Below are 19,637 nucleotides of genomic sequence, written 5' to 3' on the forward strand. Positions count from 1 at the left end.
TTTTTTCCCCCACATACTTTCAATCTGTGGTTGGTTGAATCTGAGGAGACAGAACCCATGAATATGGAGGGCTGACTGACTATATATTCTTGCCTTTTGCATAAGAATTGGTGACGTAGAGATAAAAGACAGCCTCAATAAATCCATAGAAAGCAGACTAGTGGTTGCCAGGGGCTGGGGGACGACGAGGAGCGGGGAGTGACTGCTAACGGGCATGGGGTTTCCTTTTGGGGTGATGAAGATTTTTTTTTTAATTTTTAATTTAATTTATTTATTTTTGGCTGCACTGGGTCTTCGTTGCTGCATGCAGGCTTTCTCTTGTTGCGGCGAGCGGGGGCTACTCTTTGTTGCGGTGCACGGGCTTCTCATTACAGTGGCTTCTCTTGTTGCGGATCACGGGCTCTAGGTGTGTGGGCTCAGTAGTTGTGGCACGCGGGCTCTAGAGCGCAGGCTCAGTAGTTGTGGCGCACGGGCTTAGTTGCTCCGTGGCATATGGGATCTTCCCAGACCAGGGCTCGAACCCGTGTCCCCTGCATTGGCAGGCGGATTCTTAACCACTGCGCCACCAGGGAAGTCCCGACGAAGATGTTCTGACAGTAGATAGAGATGGTGGTTACACTACACTGTGAGTGTAGTAAATGTCATTGAGTTGTACACTAAAATGATGAATGGTGTTAAAAAAGGAGAGACAGAGAGGGAGAGAGATAGAGTCTCAGTCCTGAAGTTTGTCGGTGTGGGGACAGACAGACAATCCTGATACGTGTGAAAAACACAGGAGCCCTGGGCATCCAGAGGATGGCAGGCAGATGGAGTCAGGGAAAGATTCTGGGATGAGGTCGGGCTTGGGCTGCATCTTAGAGATGCAGGGTGTTCTGGGCAGAAGGGTCAGCAGGGCAGAGACTGTGTGAACAGGGCTTCAGTATTGCTGAAACCTCAGGCCCTCATGGAGAGTGGTGAACACTGAAGGCGGAGACCCAGGCAGGGCCGGATCAAAAAGGGCTTCGTGTTTGCTGGGAGGATCCTTCAGGCACCGGACATCACATGATACTTAACTTCTCAGCACCAAAGTCCCTACAGATGAATGCCACAAAGAAAAGTAAATTTTTTGGAATTTTTTTGGTTTTTTTTTTTAAACTTTTATTTTATATTGGAGTATAATTGATTTACAATGTTGTGTTAGTTTCAGGTGTACAGTAGAGTGAATCAGTTATACGTATACATATATCCACTCTTTTTCAGATTCTCTTCCCATATAGGTTATTACAGAATATTGAGTAGGGTTCCTAAATTTTTGGAATTTAACCCTCTGTATTTTGGGGTTACCTTTTTCCACGTGTAATCTCATAAAAAAAGCCCTCATATTTAAATTACTGAAAACGGACTTCCCTGGTGTTGCAGTGGTTAGGAATCCGCCTGCCATTGCAGGGGACACGGGTTTGAGCCCTGGTCCGGGAAGATCTCACATACATGCCGCGGAGCAGCTAAGCCCGTGTGCCACAACTACTGAGCCTGCGCTCTAGAGCCTGCGAGCCACAACTACTGAGCCTGTGAGTCACAACTACTGAAGCCTGCATGCCTAGAGCCCGTGCTCCACAACAAGAGAAGCCACTGCAATGAGAAGCCCACGCACCACACTGAAGAGTAGCCTCCACTCGCCGCAACTAGAGAAAGCCTGCGTGCAGCAATGAAGACCCAATGCAGCCAAAAATAAATAAACAAACAAATTTATAAAAAAATCTTGCTGGGACTTTTGATAGAAAATATGTTAAACCTAGCAACCTAAATGTCCATCAACAGAGGAATGGATGAAGAAGATGTGATACACACACACACACACACACACACACACACACACACACACGAATATTACTCAGCCATAAAAAGGAATGAAATTGTGTCATTTGCAGAGACGTGGATGGACCTAGAGACTGTCATACAGAGTGAAGTAAGTCAGAAAAACAAATATCGTATATTAACATATATGTGGAATCTAGAAAAATGATATAGATGATGTTATTTTTATGGCTGAGTAGTGTTCCGCTGTATATCTGTACCACATTTTTTAAAATCCATTCTGTAGATGCTTTTTATTACATTGAGGAAGTTGATTCCTCCTGTTGCCTCTTCTTACATCCTTTTACCCTGCTGCTTTATGATAGTATTGACTGAAATATTTTCTCTAGTCCTGCCTTCATCCGTCAGTTGTGCAGTGATGTTTTCAGAGCCAGTCTCCGAGATGGCTTCCAGTGGTCCTCGCCCCCTAGTGCCACGTCCTTGTGCAGCCCCCTCCCACATAGAATCGGGCTGACCTGCATAACGATAGGGTACTGTGAAAATGGCAGAGTGTCCCTTCCAGACATAGGGCCTTGGAAACACTGAAGTTTCTGCCTTGCTCTCTTAGATCATTTGCTCTGAGAGAAGCCAACAGCACCCTGTCATAAGGAAGTTCAGACAGCCCTTTGGAGAGGGCAAGGTGGTAAGGAACTGAGGCCTCCCGCTGTGTGAGTGTCACCTTGGAAACGAATCCTCCATCCCCAGCCAGTCCTGATCAAGACCAGGGCTGAAGCCTCACGAGAGACCCTGAACTAGAACCACCCAGCTGACCTGTTCCCCATTCCTTACCTTGAGAAACAGTGTGAGATTATCAATGGGTTTTTTAAATATATATATATTTAAAAATTTTTAGTGAAATATAGTTGATTTACATGCATTAGTTTCAGGTGTACAGCAAAGTGATTCAGTTATATATATACATGTATATTAAATATACACATATGTTTTATATATATACATATATATGTATTCATTTTTTAGATTCTTTTCCATTGTAGTTTAGGTCCTTGTTGGTTATCTGTTTTACATAGAGTAGTGTGTATATGTTGATCCCAAACTCCTAATTCATTCCCTGCCCCCCAAGATAATCAGTGTTTACTGCAGCTTTCACTAAATTTTGGTGTATCTTATAAGGCATGTATGTTACTTATGTTTGAATTTCTCATTTGAATCCAGCAAAAAATGGGCCTGTCCTCCCTCTTGGAGAATGTTGCTCTGCTGACGGGCATGCGCTGATACCATCCGGGAGGGGCCAGCGTTTTCAGATATTAATCAAAATGTATAAGATGCCCTTTAACCCCACAGTTCTCCCTCTAAGGCTTTATCACGGGTGTGCTCACACGTGCGCACTAAGGAGATGACCTAAGTTTCCCTGCACAGGGGCTGTCTGACGCAGTGTGGCACATCTGTGTAGGGGAACGGTCAGCAACCAAAGAATGGACACCGCAGTCCTGTGGAGGCAGGGCGGGGGAGCCGCTCCCTCCAAGCGCTCGCCTGGCATACTCACACGTGCACATGGCTGGTTCCAGCAGCACCGTCTTTTAAATTTTTTAAATAAACTTTAAATTTTGGAATAATTTTAGATTTACAGAAAGGTGGTAAATAAAAATGGAGAATGCCTGTGTACTCTTTAACAGTTTCCTTCAAAATTAACCTCTTACTTAGCCACGGTCCATTTGTTAAAGCTAAGAAATTCGCATTCGTGCCACACTATTGCCGAAATGACAGACTTTATTTGGAGTTCATAAATTCCTCCCTAGGGACTTCCCCGGTGGTCCGGTGGTTAGAGACTTCGCCTTCCAATGCAGGGGGTGTGGGTTCGATCCCTGGTTGGGGAGCTAAGATCCCACATGCCTCGTGGCCAAAAAACCAAAACATATAACAGAAGCAATATTGTAACAAACTTAATAAAGACTTAAAAAAAGAATTCCTCCATAAACATCCTTTTTCTGTTCTACGGTCCACTCTGGGATCCCGCATTACGTTTAGAAAAGCATTTTTTTCCCTTCAAAAACAGATTTTATTGAGCTATAATTTGCCTACCATATAATTCACTTATTTAGAGTGTACAATTCCATAGCTTTTAGTGCATTCACAGTGTTACGGAAATGTCACAATTATATAATTCCAGAACATTTTCCTCACCTCCCAAAAAACCCTGTATTATTATCAGTGACACCCCATTCCTCCCCTGCCGCAGGAGCCAGTAATCTACTTTTTGTCTCTATGATCTGCCTGTTCTGGACATTTCATGTAAATGGAATCATACAATATGTGGTCATTTGTGACTGGCTTCTTTCACTGAGCATAATGTTGAAAAGCATTGTTTTTGTTTTGTTTTAATTTATTCATTTATTCATTTTTGGCTGCGTTGGGTCTTCGTTGCTGCGCGCGGGCTTTCTCTAGTTGTAGCGAGTGGGGGCTACTCTTCATTGCGGTGCGCGGGCTTCTCATTGCGGTGGCTTCTCTTTGTTGCGGAGCGTGGGCTCTAGGCACGCGGGCTTCAGTAGCTGTGGCTCGAAGGCTCTAGAGCGCAGGCTCAGTAGTTGTGGCGCACGGGCTTAGTTGCTCCGCGGTATGTGGGATCTTCCCAGACCAGGGTTCGAACCCATGTCCCCTGCATTGGCAGGCAGATTCTTAACCACTGCACCACCAGGGAAGCCCGAAAAGCGTTGTTTTTATAGAAAAAAAAAAGGGAAATACTCTGTAAGATGGATCAACAAATGAATGGGTAAATAAATGTTGATATATGCATATAATAAAATACTACTCAGCTGTGACCACAAATGATTTAGAGATGCATCTGTCATCTTAGATGAATCTCAAAAGTCGTATTGGAACAGCTGCAGAGTTCATGAATGCCAATAATCAGGATACTATCGCTGATGATGGCAGCGGACACAACTGCGTGGTGAATGAGTGCCGGGCACTGTTCTCTTTCTTTATAAGGATTGCGGGTTTATCATGCATGAAGTAGAGACCAATTACGTAAGGCTTTAAAATGTGCACAGTAATACTACATATTGTTTATGGACACATACACAAGCAATAAACATATAAACACATCCATAGAAATGATAAACGCCAAGCTCAGGGCAGTGGTTACCTCTGGGTGGGAGGAAAGGAGGTAGACTCTGGAGGGAGGGTGCAAGGGGCTTGGACACCAAACACCACAGCTACCTGTGGTGTTTGGTGTCTTCATTTGGGTGGGGACCTGGGTGCTCCTTTTTCCCCATCCTTTTGGCGTGCCCAATATATTTCATAATAATTTTAAAAAGAGCAAGACTAGTACCCAGCAGTGTGTAGAGTGAGATATATTTGGGTTTTTTAAATGATTCATACGCATATGCTTCCAGATGTATGCACCCGGCCAGGAAAGAATCACAAGGAATCTAATAGGCTTTGGGGTGGGGCCCCGGGTCTGGGGAGCCCAGTGGGGCAGGGAGACATGCCTTTTCCTGATTTGAGTTTTGTACCACATGTATTTTTACCTCCTGGTTAAATAAATAGTTCAGCCTGTGTGTGTTTATTCCCTTTTGCATTGCCAAAGAATTTCCCATGCAGGACCTCATCTGCCCCCACAAAGGTCCTGGGGCCGCAGTGATTGTCAGCCTATATTTCAGATGGAAACACTGAGGAGCCCAGAGGTTGCTCGGTTCATTGGTGGTTGGTGCAGGTGGGAAACGGGTGACTGGTTCCCAGATGAGGAGGTCCCACCCTGGATAGTAAACCATGGGTGGGTGGTGGGGTCACCCAGGGCAAAACCACCGGCCCCCTCTGCTCAGGAGGATGGAGGCGGCCTCTGGGCATTCGGAGTGGCCGGATGGGCTGCCCTCAGAGGTGTCCCCATGCAGGCTCGGCAAACTGCAGGGCCACGGCCCCTGGGAGAGTCGGGGGGCATGCACTCAGTGCCACACAGCCAAATAGGACACTGTGGCACTTCAGCTGTACCCCGACGCTGCACAGCTGGAGGGTTGCCGGGTAAGTTTATTCTTCAGGGAAGAATACCTCACCACCATTACCACGAAGAGCTGGGGACACTGCAACCCTGTAACAAGGCTTGGGGGAAGGGAAAGCAATATAGTGCAAGCGCATCGTGATTGGAGAAAGGTAAGGGGATGGGTGTTGAAGAGAAGGAAGGCGATATGTTCGCCTAGGTGCTAAAAGTCTGGCGGCAGGACTGCCGTAATTCTTTCTCCATATACACCCACTGTGGTTGTGAGGCCCTGAAACTCAAAACGACAAATCTATTACGACAATGACCCTCAACGGTGTGCTCCTCCCAATGGAAAAGCGGGGGTCGCACGGCTGTCTGAGCCCCACGACAGCGGAGTCTCCCTGGCCTGGCAGCTGAGAGTGGGCGTGGGGACAGGCGGGGGCGGGGGAACATGGGCCTCGCCGAGGAAAGGGAGCCAGGGTGGAGCTCTCGGTCTCCTCCGCAGCTGCTCTCCCCGCTTCCCCCAGGGCTGGCTCCTGGAGAACACTTGTAGCTCCCAAGCCCCACTGCGCCTAGGAAGGCCAAGACGCCCACGTCTCCAGAGCCGAGGTTCCAGGTGGGCGGGGCCGCCTCGTCCATGGCCCGCCTCCTGGCCTCCGGATTGGTCAGAAGCTGCCCGGCCTACTTCAGGCGGGCTAATCATGGACTCACACTTCTTTGCCAGTCATGATTGGTCTCCATGGGGCACGTGCCCCTCGGTCCTTTATTGGCAGTCGTGATTGGTCCACGGGGGCACGTGCGCCGCGGTCCTTTTTTTGCCAGTCGTGATTGGTTCACAGGGGGCACGTGGCCCGCGGGCCCAGCGTTCTCTGCGCTCTGCTCAAGCGTCCGCCTAAGGGAAGAGCGGAGGACCTCGACGCTAGGCTGCGGGTCTGCTGGGTCCACTGGCTCCTCTGGGTCCGCCGGGGCCTTGGGGCACCGGTGCAGGCCCTGGGGATGGCGGCTGGGGTGGCACAGGCGTCCCGGGCTGGAGGCGGTTCCGACATCGGCCGTGCCCAGGTCGGGCGGGGTGGAGGCGGCCGACGAGATGGCGCGCGAGGCCCCTCGATGCCCGGCCGGTCCCTGTGACCCCTCTGCACTCCGTTTTCCGGCCCATTTCCACCTGGAGCCTGGCAGCGGCTCCCGGGGCTACCTGGGGCCCCGAAGGAGGGCGCAGGCCCCGCCAGCCGCGGACGCCTTTGTGGTCCACGGAGCAGCTCTGCGCCAGGGGACGGCAGAACGGGCGCCTTCTTCCAGAAGCTGGGAATTGAGGTTAGTTAGCCACACACCCGGTTCTGGGAGAATCACTGCGCTCCCAGCCCCGGCCCTGGGGGATTCCGTCCCCCCAGCCACCCCCCGAGTTCCCCCATGGTGCTGGTGCTTTCCACCTGCCTGGTGCGGCCCATCCCGTGTGGCAGGCCCGTGGCGGGCGAGGGAGAGGGCAGGAGGCGATTGAGCCCGGGCATCGGCCCAGCGCCGTCTGCTTAGCCGCTGGTGAGGGATTTGGGAAGCGCCTCTCTCTCCCCACCTGGTGACCCACCGCCTCCCTGGGGAGGAGCTGCCACCCCCTCCGCCTGGGAACGGCTCTGATTTCCGCCCCAGCAGCCGCTACTGGGGCAGGACCTGGGAGGCATATCGTTCTAGATAGAGGAGGTGCCTGGTTTCACGGGGTGGCGGGGCCGCAGACGGTTAGGACGCGGGCTGCAGAAACATGGATGGGCCGGGGGAGGATTCCCAGTAACTTTCCCGGCCAGGGGTCAAGAAGGGTCAGTACAGGGGCAGGCAGTGCTCGGGAGGAGTCCCTGGAGGCACTAGGGAAGTCTCTGTCTTTCCCAGGTCTCTGAGGACCAGATGGAAGCTTCAGGAGCCGGAGTGGCTGCAGGATGGCTGCGGTGGGCCCGAGGCTTGAGCGGCAACTAGGGGCCCCTGGAAGAAGGCCTGTGCAGACATTGCCTTTGCCAGGGAGACAGCGGGGCATGAGGTAGGCAGAGCTACTGTCTTCGTGGGGCTTATCTTCCAGAAGTGTGTGTGTGTGTTTGTTGGGGGCAGATAATCAATAAGCAAATTAATAAGCCAATCTGAGGTAGTAATGAGCACCATGAAAAGAGAAAATGGGGAGATGTGAGCGCGTGATTGGGGCGATTCTACTTGAAATCTGGTGGTCCACGCCACGCAGAGAGGGGGAAGAACATTCCAGGTTTGGGCACGGAGGAGGCCCAAAGGTGGGGATGCAGCTGGAGCAAAAGGTGAGCAACGAGGAAAGGCTTGGAGAGGTGGGCGGGCCGAGGTCACTGGGACGCTGGGGGCGCGCGGCTGGATGGCAGGGCTGGGAGCCGCGTGACCGTTTCTGTTTCTGTGTTGCCACTGTGAATACACGGCGGCCTGTACTTTGTGTTATACCCAGTCTTCTCCTTTTATGGTCTCCTTCCCTGCCACCATAAAGAGCCCCCACACTCTCCACTTCGTTCTCCTGGCCGCTGCCAGAAAAAGCTGGTCACTGGTGCCTGTGTGGGAGAGGGAGAGCTGGGCTTTCCTGGCGAGCCGGTGGGGTGCTAAAGGTTTCAGGCCATGTGGTTTTCTCCAGGGCCTTGATGTCTTCATCAGGGCCTTTGTGGTCACATTTATAAACTCTTGCTTGAAAAAGGAGCCTTTATTTTTAGCTTGCCCAGATGGCAGGCTCCAAGGCCAAGGGAGGAAGCCGCCGCTCCCTGCCTTTGGCTTTATGTGAAGCTTCAAAGCTGTGTGGGCCTGTTAGACTCATTTTCAAACCCATTCTGCAGCTCGGTGACTCCTTTTCAATTGGCCTTTGTCTCTGCCACTGAGGGGGGTAGTGAAGGGAGAGGAAGGGGCTGCCCCAGTTCTCACTGCAGAAGGAGGCTGCAGGGTATGGGAGAAAACACACTGGCATTGGGGTCAGGTGCTGTGTCAGCCAGGAAGCTGCAGCTGCAAGCAATAGAGACGGGCTTGGACTGACTTAGGCCACAGAGGAACGCGCTGGGAGGAATTGGGGTAGCTCAGGGCCAGGGCAGGAAGAGTTAATGAGTTTAATGGGCCGGGGCCGCTCCCTCGGTAGGACTCACAGTCTCCAGCTGCTGTGCCCCGCGGGAGGTGGCATCTGCCCTCTCTGAGCCTCTGTTTCCTCGTCGGTAAAGGAGATAATCAGCTTTGAGTGGGATTTCTGATGGGAATAAAAGCAGATGCCACGTGTCACGTGGCTCACAGCCGGGGGTCATTTTACAAATATCATGTCTTTGCACTGTGAAAACCTGGGATCCTGAGGTCCAGGCTTCCCTGATTCTAGCCAGGGGAAGTAAGGTAACCGGGTTGCCTCTGAATTAAATCTCCCTTTTTCACAACCCTGAGAGGTTTCATCTGGGAGGATCCTCCAGCTTGCCCAGCCTCCTGGACCCCTGGCTCTTCGCAGATGCATTTGGAGGGGGGGCAGAGTGATGTGTCCTTGTCACCAGTGGTAGATCCTGACACAAGCAGCACTCCTCGGGGTTCTTCCCTACAAGTGGGCGTAGCTGTGGAAGCTCTACAGCACGTCCTGGTCCTGCGCTCGCTGTGGACCTTGGCAAGACTTTGTCTCCTTATCTGTAAAATGGGGCTGTTTGTTCCTGCCTCACGGCTCTGTTAGACACTAGGGGTGCAGTGCTCTGAATGGTGCCTGGCGTGGAGAGATTTACTGTTGTTTCCAGCCTGTACCCCCTCTCAGGAGGTAATGGATTAGACCATTACCACATAGACCACAGCACAGGAGTAATGGATATCTGCCTTGTGCTGCGGTCTCTTCCCTGGAGCTTTAAGGGCTGTGTTCCCTTCCTGCCCTCTGTGTTCTGGGGTTTGAAGAACACATCTAATTCCGTTTAAGTTCCTTGGCAAGGAAGACTCTGAGTGGGCAGTGGCAGGATGGCTTGAGGTGTTGGAGCCTCAGAACGGGTGTGCCGGCTGCCAGATGCAGGCAAGTGATCAGATGTCTCCGACCTCAGTCCTGCTCACCTGGCTGTTTCCCGGGGCCCCATCTCACGCGGGGCCCAGGGCTGGCCTGCCCGTCTGTCTTGCCCAGTGGCCGTGGTCGGTGGCTCACCCCTTTGGCTCTTGGGCTGGTACATACCTCCAGCAGAGGCCGCAGCAGCGTGTGCAGTAGCGCCCCCTGGGAAACCCGGCCGTGTCTCCCCAGCCACCCCGTTCCGATTCTCCCATGGTGGCTACGTTTGTTGACTGAAATGAAAAAGCCTGGGTATCTGGTTGCCTTTGGCCCGGTGAACAGCAGCACCACTGATAGTCTTGTGAGGTGGAGAGGCACAGGCACCTGGCGGGAGAACCCAGAGGCGTGCCGTGGACACAGCATGTGGCGTCTGCCCTGCCTCCGGAAGGGTCCGGCCCGCTTGCCGAGGGGCCCCGGAAGATGGGCGGCACCGCTCCGCGGACCTCACTGTTGCTGTGGTTAATCTAGCCCCAGGCAGGGCAGCGGTTCTTCCTACACCTCACACCCAGCCTGCACGGTGACGAAGGCTGTGCGGGGCAGCGTAACGTGCAGACGATGGCCTTGAGACCTAGACTGATGTTACTTCTCACATCGTCTTTCTTTTAAAAAACAGACTGTGTGTTGCCACGCCTATAGCTTACGAAAAATGGAAGTAATTCTTTTGTGATGAGTGACCTCAATCACCAAAAACAAACACTTTGTTTATTTTTCACAAAACGTGGAGTTGATGGATCGGTACTGCTGACTTGGATAAGCATTACCAACAAGTACCACTGGGGGGCGACACAGCACGTGGGGAAGTAGGTCTGAAAGCCCAGGACTCTTGGTAAAAATGTCGTTTTCTTATCCCTGGAAGTTCTCAACCATGTTTTGTATTTCAACTAAATGAGAATACTGAAAGTGATGTAGTGGAGAGCACTTTTAATGGAAAATTAATTGATAACACAATCTTATTTCAATTTTCTTTTTATTTTTTTAACTTAAATGACTGTGTATATCCCACAGTCTTATGATGAGGAAGGCTCCAGAATCATGTCTAGGTCTTCTCAACATTTCATTTCTCGAATTGTTTTTTACTTTTCGTTGTGCATTGATATGGGCTTCTCAGTTCAGAAACCAAGGCACTATAACTATTTTATCAGCTACATTGATACAGTGAAGGTATATTTACCCTTTCATTAAATATACAGCATTTGAGTACAATATGGTTTTATGCAGATCAGGTTCAAAACACCCAAGGCACACACTTTGCTTTTTTTTCCTTTTTTTTTTTTTTTTTTGTTTCTGTATTTATTTGAAGGCTCATATTAAAGTTTCAGAATTGCTATAAACAAAGAGTTCCAGAGTAGAAGCAATGGACAGTGAATGTTGTAATTTTAAACATAACTCGGTAAAGACTGTGAAACGTAGAAACAGGTTACAGGAACAATAAACGAAACCACTGATACGGCGTGGATCATAAATCGAAGGGGTCAGGTCTGCTGAAGTCTGAGAAACAAGCCTGGAAACTACCCGCTTCCCCACAAAGCACGGGCAGGCCCGTATGCATGCAGCCGCTGTGGTCACCCAGCCACTGTGGAATTGTCACCTACTTGCGTGTGTACGTGGATAGCTACAAATACAGAAGACATTCCAGTTCACTGGTTATTAAAATGCATCAAATAAAGTACAGATAAAAGAAAAAGTCTTCCAGTGTCTATTTTTTTCTTAACAAGACAAACAGATACATTGATCAGGAAGAAGTGGTCTGGAAGAAACCACTGGACAGTGAAGATGGGGGTGGTGGCTAGGGTCTGGGAAGAACCATTGGATGGTGGAGCAGGGGGGGTTCAGGGCGGGTAAACTACAAAAGGTACGAGGCCGAGAAGTTTTCAGGAACATAGAAACAGAGTGGCTGCCATTCAAGAGGAGAATGTGCCAGAACAGAAGGAACTGTTCAGGAACTAAAGACAGTGACTTTTCACTGCTGTGAGGCGGAAGAGAAGGTTCAGTATTGAAGTTGAAAATATGCTTCCCTCCAGCAGAAGGGATAAGCCCGTGTCTTCCGGGCTCAGTTCTTGGCCAGAAGATGCGTTCTCTTGCCTCGTTCACCGAAACGTTGTGGCTCTGTGTCAGCCGGTGGGGCTGCCTGGGTGGTTCTGCAGACCCCACGGCAAGAAGACCACGGGTGCGTGGGAGCCTGTGCCCTTGGGGGGAAGGCTTGCATCCGGCTCGCCCTCCAGGCCCCTCTGCTTCCGTCCCAAACAAACAGGAGCGCCAGTGTTCGCAGACGTCCGCCCGCCGTGACGCTTTCCCAGTTCTGAAAGAATACTCGTTTCCACCCATACACTGAGAAAACTTTAAGGAGGTGGAGCCAAGGCAGATTAGCTCACCGAAAGGCGAATCTTCACTCTTTGAGGAAAGCTACCGTCTGGTCAGCTTCACAGAGGTCAAGTGGCTGGACTGTAAGCTTGGCCACTTGTTGTTTGATTCAGAAAGTTTTCACTGTTTGCAATCAGAACCACAACCTTAGTGCAATAGTATATTTATTATTTTTTGTTTTACAGTAATTTTGGTTGCCATACAAGAGATTTAAGGATTGGGAGAAAGTGCAAATTACAGGAGCTTGTTTTTTCTTTTTGTTTTTAATAAGGTCTAAAAAGAATAAAAGCACAAAAGTAACAGAAACAGATAATGCGAACACGTTACACAAACTATAGTGTGAAAAGTATGTTTCTAAAAAAAACAAACAAAAAAGTTTGTTAATGGGAAAAAATCAATATTTGTGGCCCACACGCAAAAAGTCATTGCCAGATCACCCTGGGTAATGCTTGCTTGTTCAGTAACTCAGGAAAAAAAAAAAAAAAAAATCACTTTTATTAACTAAAGTACCACAAATAATTCACTTTGTGATATGTAAAGTTCAGCAAATCAACAGTCACATTGAGTCATTTTTATATTATATGGATTTACTTAAAATGTGCACAGACACCCTGGAGAAGGTATCTTGGCAGGTATACATAATTTACATTTTGAGCAATTTTGGTTTTGTATACACAGTATTACAGAAACTAGGCATGTAAATGCAATTTATTTAAATTACAGTATATAACAAAAGTGGATCTTTTTAAAACCTGGAATAGTATTAACATGATCTTTATATGAGCAGTTTAACATCTGTTTCACCATTAAAGGGGGGCATAGGGTAGGGCCTGGTCCTGACATGTCCCAGGGGGGAGAACAGTGGGCGGTGGTTTAAATGAGGAACTATTGCTTTCTGTAGCAAACCTGGCGAATAGAGCTAGAGACTGATTCGTCTTGGCAATGTGTTTATTTTGTCGGTCAGGGCAGGTTCTGATGGGTCCTGTTACTTTTCTACAGTAAGACAGTGTGAAACAACCGATGTCACCAGCTCTTTTGTCTCTCAGTCTGCTTGCTTCCGGTCAGTTGCACGTGACTTGAAGTCTCTCTAAGAAAGGGAGTAGCAGCCAGCTCTCACCTTCTGGTTACCAAAGTTCAGTAACCCCAGCGCCCCCAAGTTGCCGTTGGTTACCGTCTACCCGCGGCCTCCTTTACTCTCGTCCTGTCTAGCATTTTGCCTGGCACCGAGCAGAGAGGTAATACCAACAGTAGGCAAAGGAGAAAAGAGCCACGGTGAGGTGGTGTACTTACTGGATTTTGCGGTATCACCAAATGGAAGACAGATAATGGCCAAACCACCATTTTACATTTTCTGAACTATCGGGCAGCCTCAGCAGGCCACCTGTAGTATCTTGGCTTGAAATTTCTCTAGGGTAACATTTGTTCATCTCATGGTGGAAAAATTGAAAGTACACGGAAGTAAAGCGCCTTAATATTCAATTGATTTCAAGTTGGAATGGATCTTTCAGATACAAAGATGGACCTGCAGAAGGTTTTGGAAAAGAAGGTCCAAAACTCAGTTTCCAATTCAGGGGCATGTGGCTGGAAAGACGGGGTGTGTGGTGAGTGTGTGTGTTTTGGGAGAAACTGCTGCATTGTGAATTACAACCACTTTTGAAGAAATAATTGTCCTTTGATGACGAAGTTCTAGCAAAGATAGAAAATATAACACAGCTCTGCTGGTTCAGATGCATCCAAATAAGGTTGATTTAAAAAGGTCATACTTTTATAATTATTCCACAGAAATAGTATTATTAAATCACAAAAGTTTTTTTTTCTTTAACTTTCTAGCACTGAAGTGGCACAAAGGCTGCCTAGTAGACCAGCCACTTTTTTTCCTTAAAATATTGTGCTTATAAACTATCTGTACAACTATTTAAACTTGCAGTAAAGAAAGAGATGATTTTAAATCGCTAAATTTTACGTATTCATTCTAGAGCTGTTCCAGACCTAATCAGACACTTGATTGTGAGCATAAAGAAAAAAAGGAAAAAAAACAAACCATGTTTTTATAATTAGAGATGGGCTAGGCTAGTTCTGAAATCATAATAAAAGCCAAAAACCTGATATCCGAGTTTCTTCCACATGTGGGAGAGCATGCTGACCCCTGACTGAGTGTCCTGTGGCTCGTGTGCCCGTGGCGACCTCCCTTGGACATCAGAGGTACTGTTACAGGGGAGGGGCTCCAGGGGAAAGAGTGCGGCGGGGCCCAAGAAAGCCTTGCCGGAGGCCGGACTGGCGGCCCACGAGACCTCTCTGCTCTGCCCTTCCTTCCTTCATCTGCATTGCACCCTCACCCTGGGTTCTGTCTCTGCGCCACACCCGCTGGGTTTTCAAAAAAACCTGCTGTACTATTAAGACAAGCTGGTGGGATTCCTGGACGCTCAGAGGAAAAGGGGAGAAGCTCCTAAGTCCCGTCTTCCTTGGCCTCGGGGGGACAAAGGGGCTGTCTCAGCTGTGATGCTTCCCCTTGGCCGGGCTCAGAACTGGGGGTGGCCGCGGCACACGCCCACCGCGAGCCCTGTGTCATCCTGCGTGTCAAAGTGGTTGCTTGCCTGCTCTGATCTTTGCAGAATTCAACACGCTTTCGATTTTAAAAAAGGCCGAAAGGCAGAGAAGCCCCTTCCCACGCTCCTGGGGAGCTGCTCCTGGCAGACAGCTGCTCCTCTCCTGCGGACACTCTGGGCCCAGCAGCTGCACGCCGGCTGCTTCCCACAGCCAGGTCTCCCTCCTCCTTGGAATCGTGACTTTGTGCTTTGACTAACTCCACGTGACATCTGTTTGGCCACTTTGGAATTATGCTAACAGATTTGCAGAAAGAAAGAAAGAAAGCTAAGCAAAGCTGGGCACGATCCCATTTGGACAACCCACCACTGCCAAGAACCTCATGGCCAGAGAACCACGGGTGCACGTCGGAGGAGACGGGGTAAAGGATCCACGGGAGGAAAGTTTCTCTACCTTCCAAAGGGGCACCGGCTACACACATCCGCGGGCGTCTCGCTGCGAGCCAAGTCCAGGAAGGAAAGGAGCACGTGGGCGTGAGTGCCCTCGAGGGGGGCCGCAGGCTGAGGAAGGCCTTGCGCCCGGGCCCGGGCGGAGCTGCCGGACGGCAGAGGAGGCCGCGGGAGGTATGTGTCTAGAGTGCAGTGGGGTCTGCCTGCAGGAGCAAGGGGCCCGCGCGGCGGCGGGCATCTCCTGGGCCTCGTGAGGTCAGGTCGCCTGCGTGCAGGAGGCAAGCTGCGCACCTTTCCACCTTAGAAGCTCTCCCTCCTCTGGTCCCCTCTTTGACAGAAACAGCCCAAGGAGCCCACACAGAGAGCCGGGGGGGTTGAAGGCCTCGGCTCAGCCACGCCAGGGGCACACGGCATTTCTCTGGGTAGCAGGAGACCAGCCCGCGGAACGGGGTTGGCGCTCGCCATCCAGACACTTCAGTGCAAGCCCATCTCTATTTATAACAAGGAGTCTGTAAAGGAAAAGCGCAGCCACCCTTATCTGTCCAGCAGCTGTTTCAGAGCCCTTTCTATGTTCATCCTGTGCCCGACCCGAGTCACGCCGAGGTCTATGAGGTCGTCTTTCTGGAGGTTCGGGAGGTGGCTGCCGTCGATCTCGTTGTCCATGAAGGCCTCTTTATGCTCGCCCAAGTTGAGGCTTTCCAGCCAGTCCGCCACATCTGGTTTGGTCCACAGGTGGACAGGTTTAGTTGTAAAAGGCTTATTGGAGATTGGCTGTTGCAGTATGGAGGGGGATGGCGACCTGCTGCGTCCCGCTGGGTTCAAGCCAAACAGGTCCCCGGGAGGGGGCTGGCTTGGGAGGCCGAAGACATCCGAGAGGGTGGGAGAGGGAACCGCGGCGGCAGCGGATGGGGGCGCAGGCAGGATCTCTTTGTTCAGCTCTGTGGGCGAGACCACGGGGCTGGGGGCACGTCTTGGTCCTGAGGTCCTGCTCTCATAGTCTGGGGGCCGGCTCTGCAGGGTGATGGGCTGGGAGGTCCCAGGGCGAACCGTGAAGGTGACCGTCGTGCTCCGTGTACCTGAGACGGTGCTCATGACCTCTGGGCCTCTGAAACGGCAGCAACAGAGAAAACCATCACAAGTCCGCTCACCACGTCCCGAGGAGGGGGCGGGAGACACCCAAACCACACCAGAGCATCTGACGGCAGGTGCGCCGGCAGTGAGCAAACGCTTTGCCATGCCGGGGGCGGGGCGGGGCGGGGCGGGGGGACACGAGCGGGAGGCACCAGAACACACGGGGCGGCCACTCACCGGAGCCTGGCAGGGTGGGGGGGGGGGGGGTGCCGGGAGACCTGGAGACGGGCCCGAACCAAGTCCTGCTCCCTGGCCGGGGCGTGTCTGTGCCACACCAGTACCGCCTGAGGAAGTGGCATCTTTTGCCTCCATTTCAGCAAGCAGAGGGAGGGGCACCCTTGAGGAGAGACCCTCCCTCTTAACCGCCTGCCAGAGCTGAGGCTTTTTGGCTTAAAGGACAGGCGCAGGGAAGGGCACCGCGCGGGCTGGCCCTGTTTCAGTGCGTGGGAAGCCCCGCGGCTCCCTGGGGGCGCTCACGGACGCCGCCGCTTCAGCGTGGAAGGGTGAGGGTCAGGGTCGGGATGAGGAGCTTTATTCACGGGCGGGAGTGAGCCGGAGCCGGGGCCCCAGTCTGTCTGCGCTCTGGACTGTCCTTTTGCTGCTGTCTGTCTGTTTTCTCTGCCACGGATATACATCTGGGTGAAACTACCAGTTGGTTACCGAGGTGCCTCTCAGCCTGGTGACACTTCCCCACTCGATGCTACGTCGAGTATGGCATCTCCGCGTGAGGAAGCAGCAGCAGGTCTGAGGGGGGACCTGTGCCGACTCAGGCTTCGATCCTGTCCTGAGGAGGAGCATTTCCAGGGGCGGGGGGTGCACGCGGTTGGGGCCCCCATCCCCCACCGGGCGTTCGGATACGGTTTCCTGGAGGGCCAGGGGCTCCAGGGCTGGACCTGTTACACAGAGGAGACCCCTGTTGAGAACTTCCAGGGGCCTTGGTTACTGGTTGTACTGGTGTACTGGGCACCAGCAGGTAAAGGCAGCCCCTGGCGAGACTCTGAGGATGACCCCTCCGCTACTGCCAGGCTTGTTACTCAGAATCAAGAAACAGGAGCCTTCCTGGTCCAGGGCGTCACCCGCAGGGAGCGGGAGCCACCCCTCCGGCCCCCAGACCTCGGTCCTGGAGAGAGAGGTGGGCCGTGCGTACAGCGGGGATTTAGGATTTAACCTGCAAATTCTGGTGCTCAAGTAGGACTGAAAGATGCTCCCCAGTTCCCACTCCGGAGGGCCTGTCTCCCCTCCGTGCCTGCCCCACGGCTGTGGGCACACCTGTCTGGGGAAGGCTCATTTGAACCACTTTGAGACAACAGCTAAGCTGAGGTGGTAAAGCAGCTCCACCCAGAGGGGGTTTGAGTTGTTAATTAGGACCTTCAGGGGGGAGAGGGGTTTTTTGTGAAGCGGGTCAGTATCTCACAGGAGCACGTGGCACTTCCTCTAAGGTGACTTTGCGTGGCGCCGGGCCTGTGACCCTGACTGGGTCGACTGGGGCAGTACAGTTGGGAAGTGACCTTGTTCGTCGGGCTTTGTGAAGCAGAGGCAAGTTAATCCCCCGAAGTGACAGCAACTGCTTTAAACCCAGCAGCCTGTAACAGTGGGCCTCTCTGAGCCAGAGGTGGGTGTCTGTCAGCACCACCCTCCTGTGGGAACACCCCAGCGATTCCCAGGTAGTTGGGATGTTTCTTAAAAGGAAGGCTCTGCAGGCAGCTGTGTGTGTCGTCAGAAGCAAACAGATGGGTGGGCAGTGAGAACGAGGGACAGGAGAACACACCAGAGAGACGAGCTTTCTGCACACGGCACTTACTTCTGTTCAGCACGACCCTCTTCTGTTACCACCCATCATGGGAGCAAATGGAAATGACAAAATGGAATGGGTTGAGACAACACTGCAAAATTAATTACAGTTAAAAAAAGAAGCTTTTTTCGATGGATGAAATTAAAGCGATGGCACAGACGCTGGCCGAGAGTCTACCTGTGCTGCTCCTCTTCTGGCCACCGAGTGGAGCGGGCAGTGCACAGAGCTGCCCGGAAGAGAACGCCAAGGGGCATCGCTTTCGTGTTTAGCATGGGAAGCTCACAACTGTGCCTTCCCTGGCTGGGGATGATGTGAATATAAAGAGAAGCAGCCAGGAAAATGTTAAGAAGGAGGATGACGTCAGCCTCTGCTTGAAGTCCCCTGAGAGCCAGCTCAGTGCTGATGGCCAGACTTGGGTTCCCGGGCTGCCTTTGTCTCCTGCAGCTTAGGAAGGACAGATCAGCGTTCCTGGCTGGGGGAGGCCGTGCTTTGCGTCAAGTCTACACCGAGAGAGGAGAGCCCGGCAGCTAATAAAGGGGGTTGTCAGATCTGGCCCCACGCTTGGGGCCACCCACGGCCCTGCGGACTGTCGCCGTGGAAGAGAACCAGCGTGTTTGAGGAGCCGAGTGGAGGCCTGCCCGGGGCCGGTCCACCCTGCCCTCCTTCTCAGCGGCTTGACTGACTCTCAGTTAATCAGGCGGGTATCATTCACTGGATCTCCTGGTTGCAGAGATCGTTATGTTGCTAAGCAACCACTGGGTTCCCGGGTGGAACACACAAGAATCTGTTGCCCCGATTTAGAACACAGACACATACACACTCGCACACACACGCCCTCTCTTGGGCTGTTACTCTCTATCCTGCCTCTTAAATCCAATCCCTATGGGAACGTGAGGATTAAAACAGAAATGGAGGGTTAACTGACACCCCGGAGAGGCGCTGTTAGTTTATCGGTCAGCCGAGTTGAGTGGGGTCGGGGAAGTGAGGACTCAAGCGGCCTTCCCATTGTGTTCACAAATGCAGTTCGGCTGTCGAGCAGTGACGGGCTGTGGGCCAGAGGCCGCTCAGCGAGCCGGCGCTGGGGTTCCGGACCCGTCCCGCACAAGCCTCTCTCCAGCACGCCCGCCGGACCTCTGCCTTCTAGTGACTGTAGGGTTTTCGTGAGGAACCCCTGTCTTGCGTGTAAAATGGCACTTGTTTCCAAACTGCTCTCTTCTTAGTTTCTATCTTTATAGCACCTCCAAAGGTCGGTCGTTCAAAAGACGGGGAAAGTGGCCTGAGGCGTTAACAGACCTGCACAAGGCCTGAGCCTGGCCCTGGCTCCCGGCTCTGAGCACCGCGAGGCCCTGTGTGTCTGCAGTCCCGGGCCTGGCCCGCAGAACGGCGGATGGATGTGGGAAGCTGGTTTCCCAGATCAGGAAGTGACGTGACTCGGCCAAGCAGACGGGGTCGGAACTGGCGCGGGGGCAGGGGGCTGCCTCGGCTTCAGCAGCCCTCTCGACACATCTGAGCAGGTGGGAAGGCACCCAGTTTCCAGCGGGAGGTACCCATCCCCTGATACAC

At 51.9% G+C, this 19,637-nt stretch overlaps 1 protein-coding gene across 2 annotated transcripts in view; it reads right to left on the bottom strand.

Annotated features, from left to right (window-relative positions):
• Positions 1 to 15,685: 15,685 nt before the first annotated feature.
• SHANK2 (SH3 and multiple ankyrin repeat domains 2) overlaps positions 15,686 to 19,637 on the bottom strand; it is a 457,530-nt gene continuing 453,578 nt past the window's right edge. For both annotated transcript variants that reach the window (XM_068555086.1, XM_068555087.1), the window contains one exon: positions 15,686 to 16,256. In XM_068555086.1, coding sequence (XP_068411187.1) covers positions 15,686 to 16,256 — 571 coding nt within the window. The remainder of the gene's footprint in view (positions 16,257 to 19,637) is intronic.

The sequence above is a fragment of the Eschrichtius robustus genome, chromosome 11, assembly GCF_028021215.1.
Source record: "Eschrichtius robustus isolate mEscRob2 chromosome 11, mEscRob2.pri, whole genome shotgun sequence".
Lineage (NCBI taxonomy): Eukaryota > Metazoa > Chordata > Mammalia > Artiodactyla > Eschrichtiidae > Eschrichtius > Eschrichtius robustus.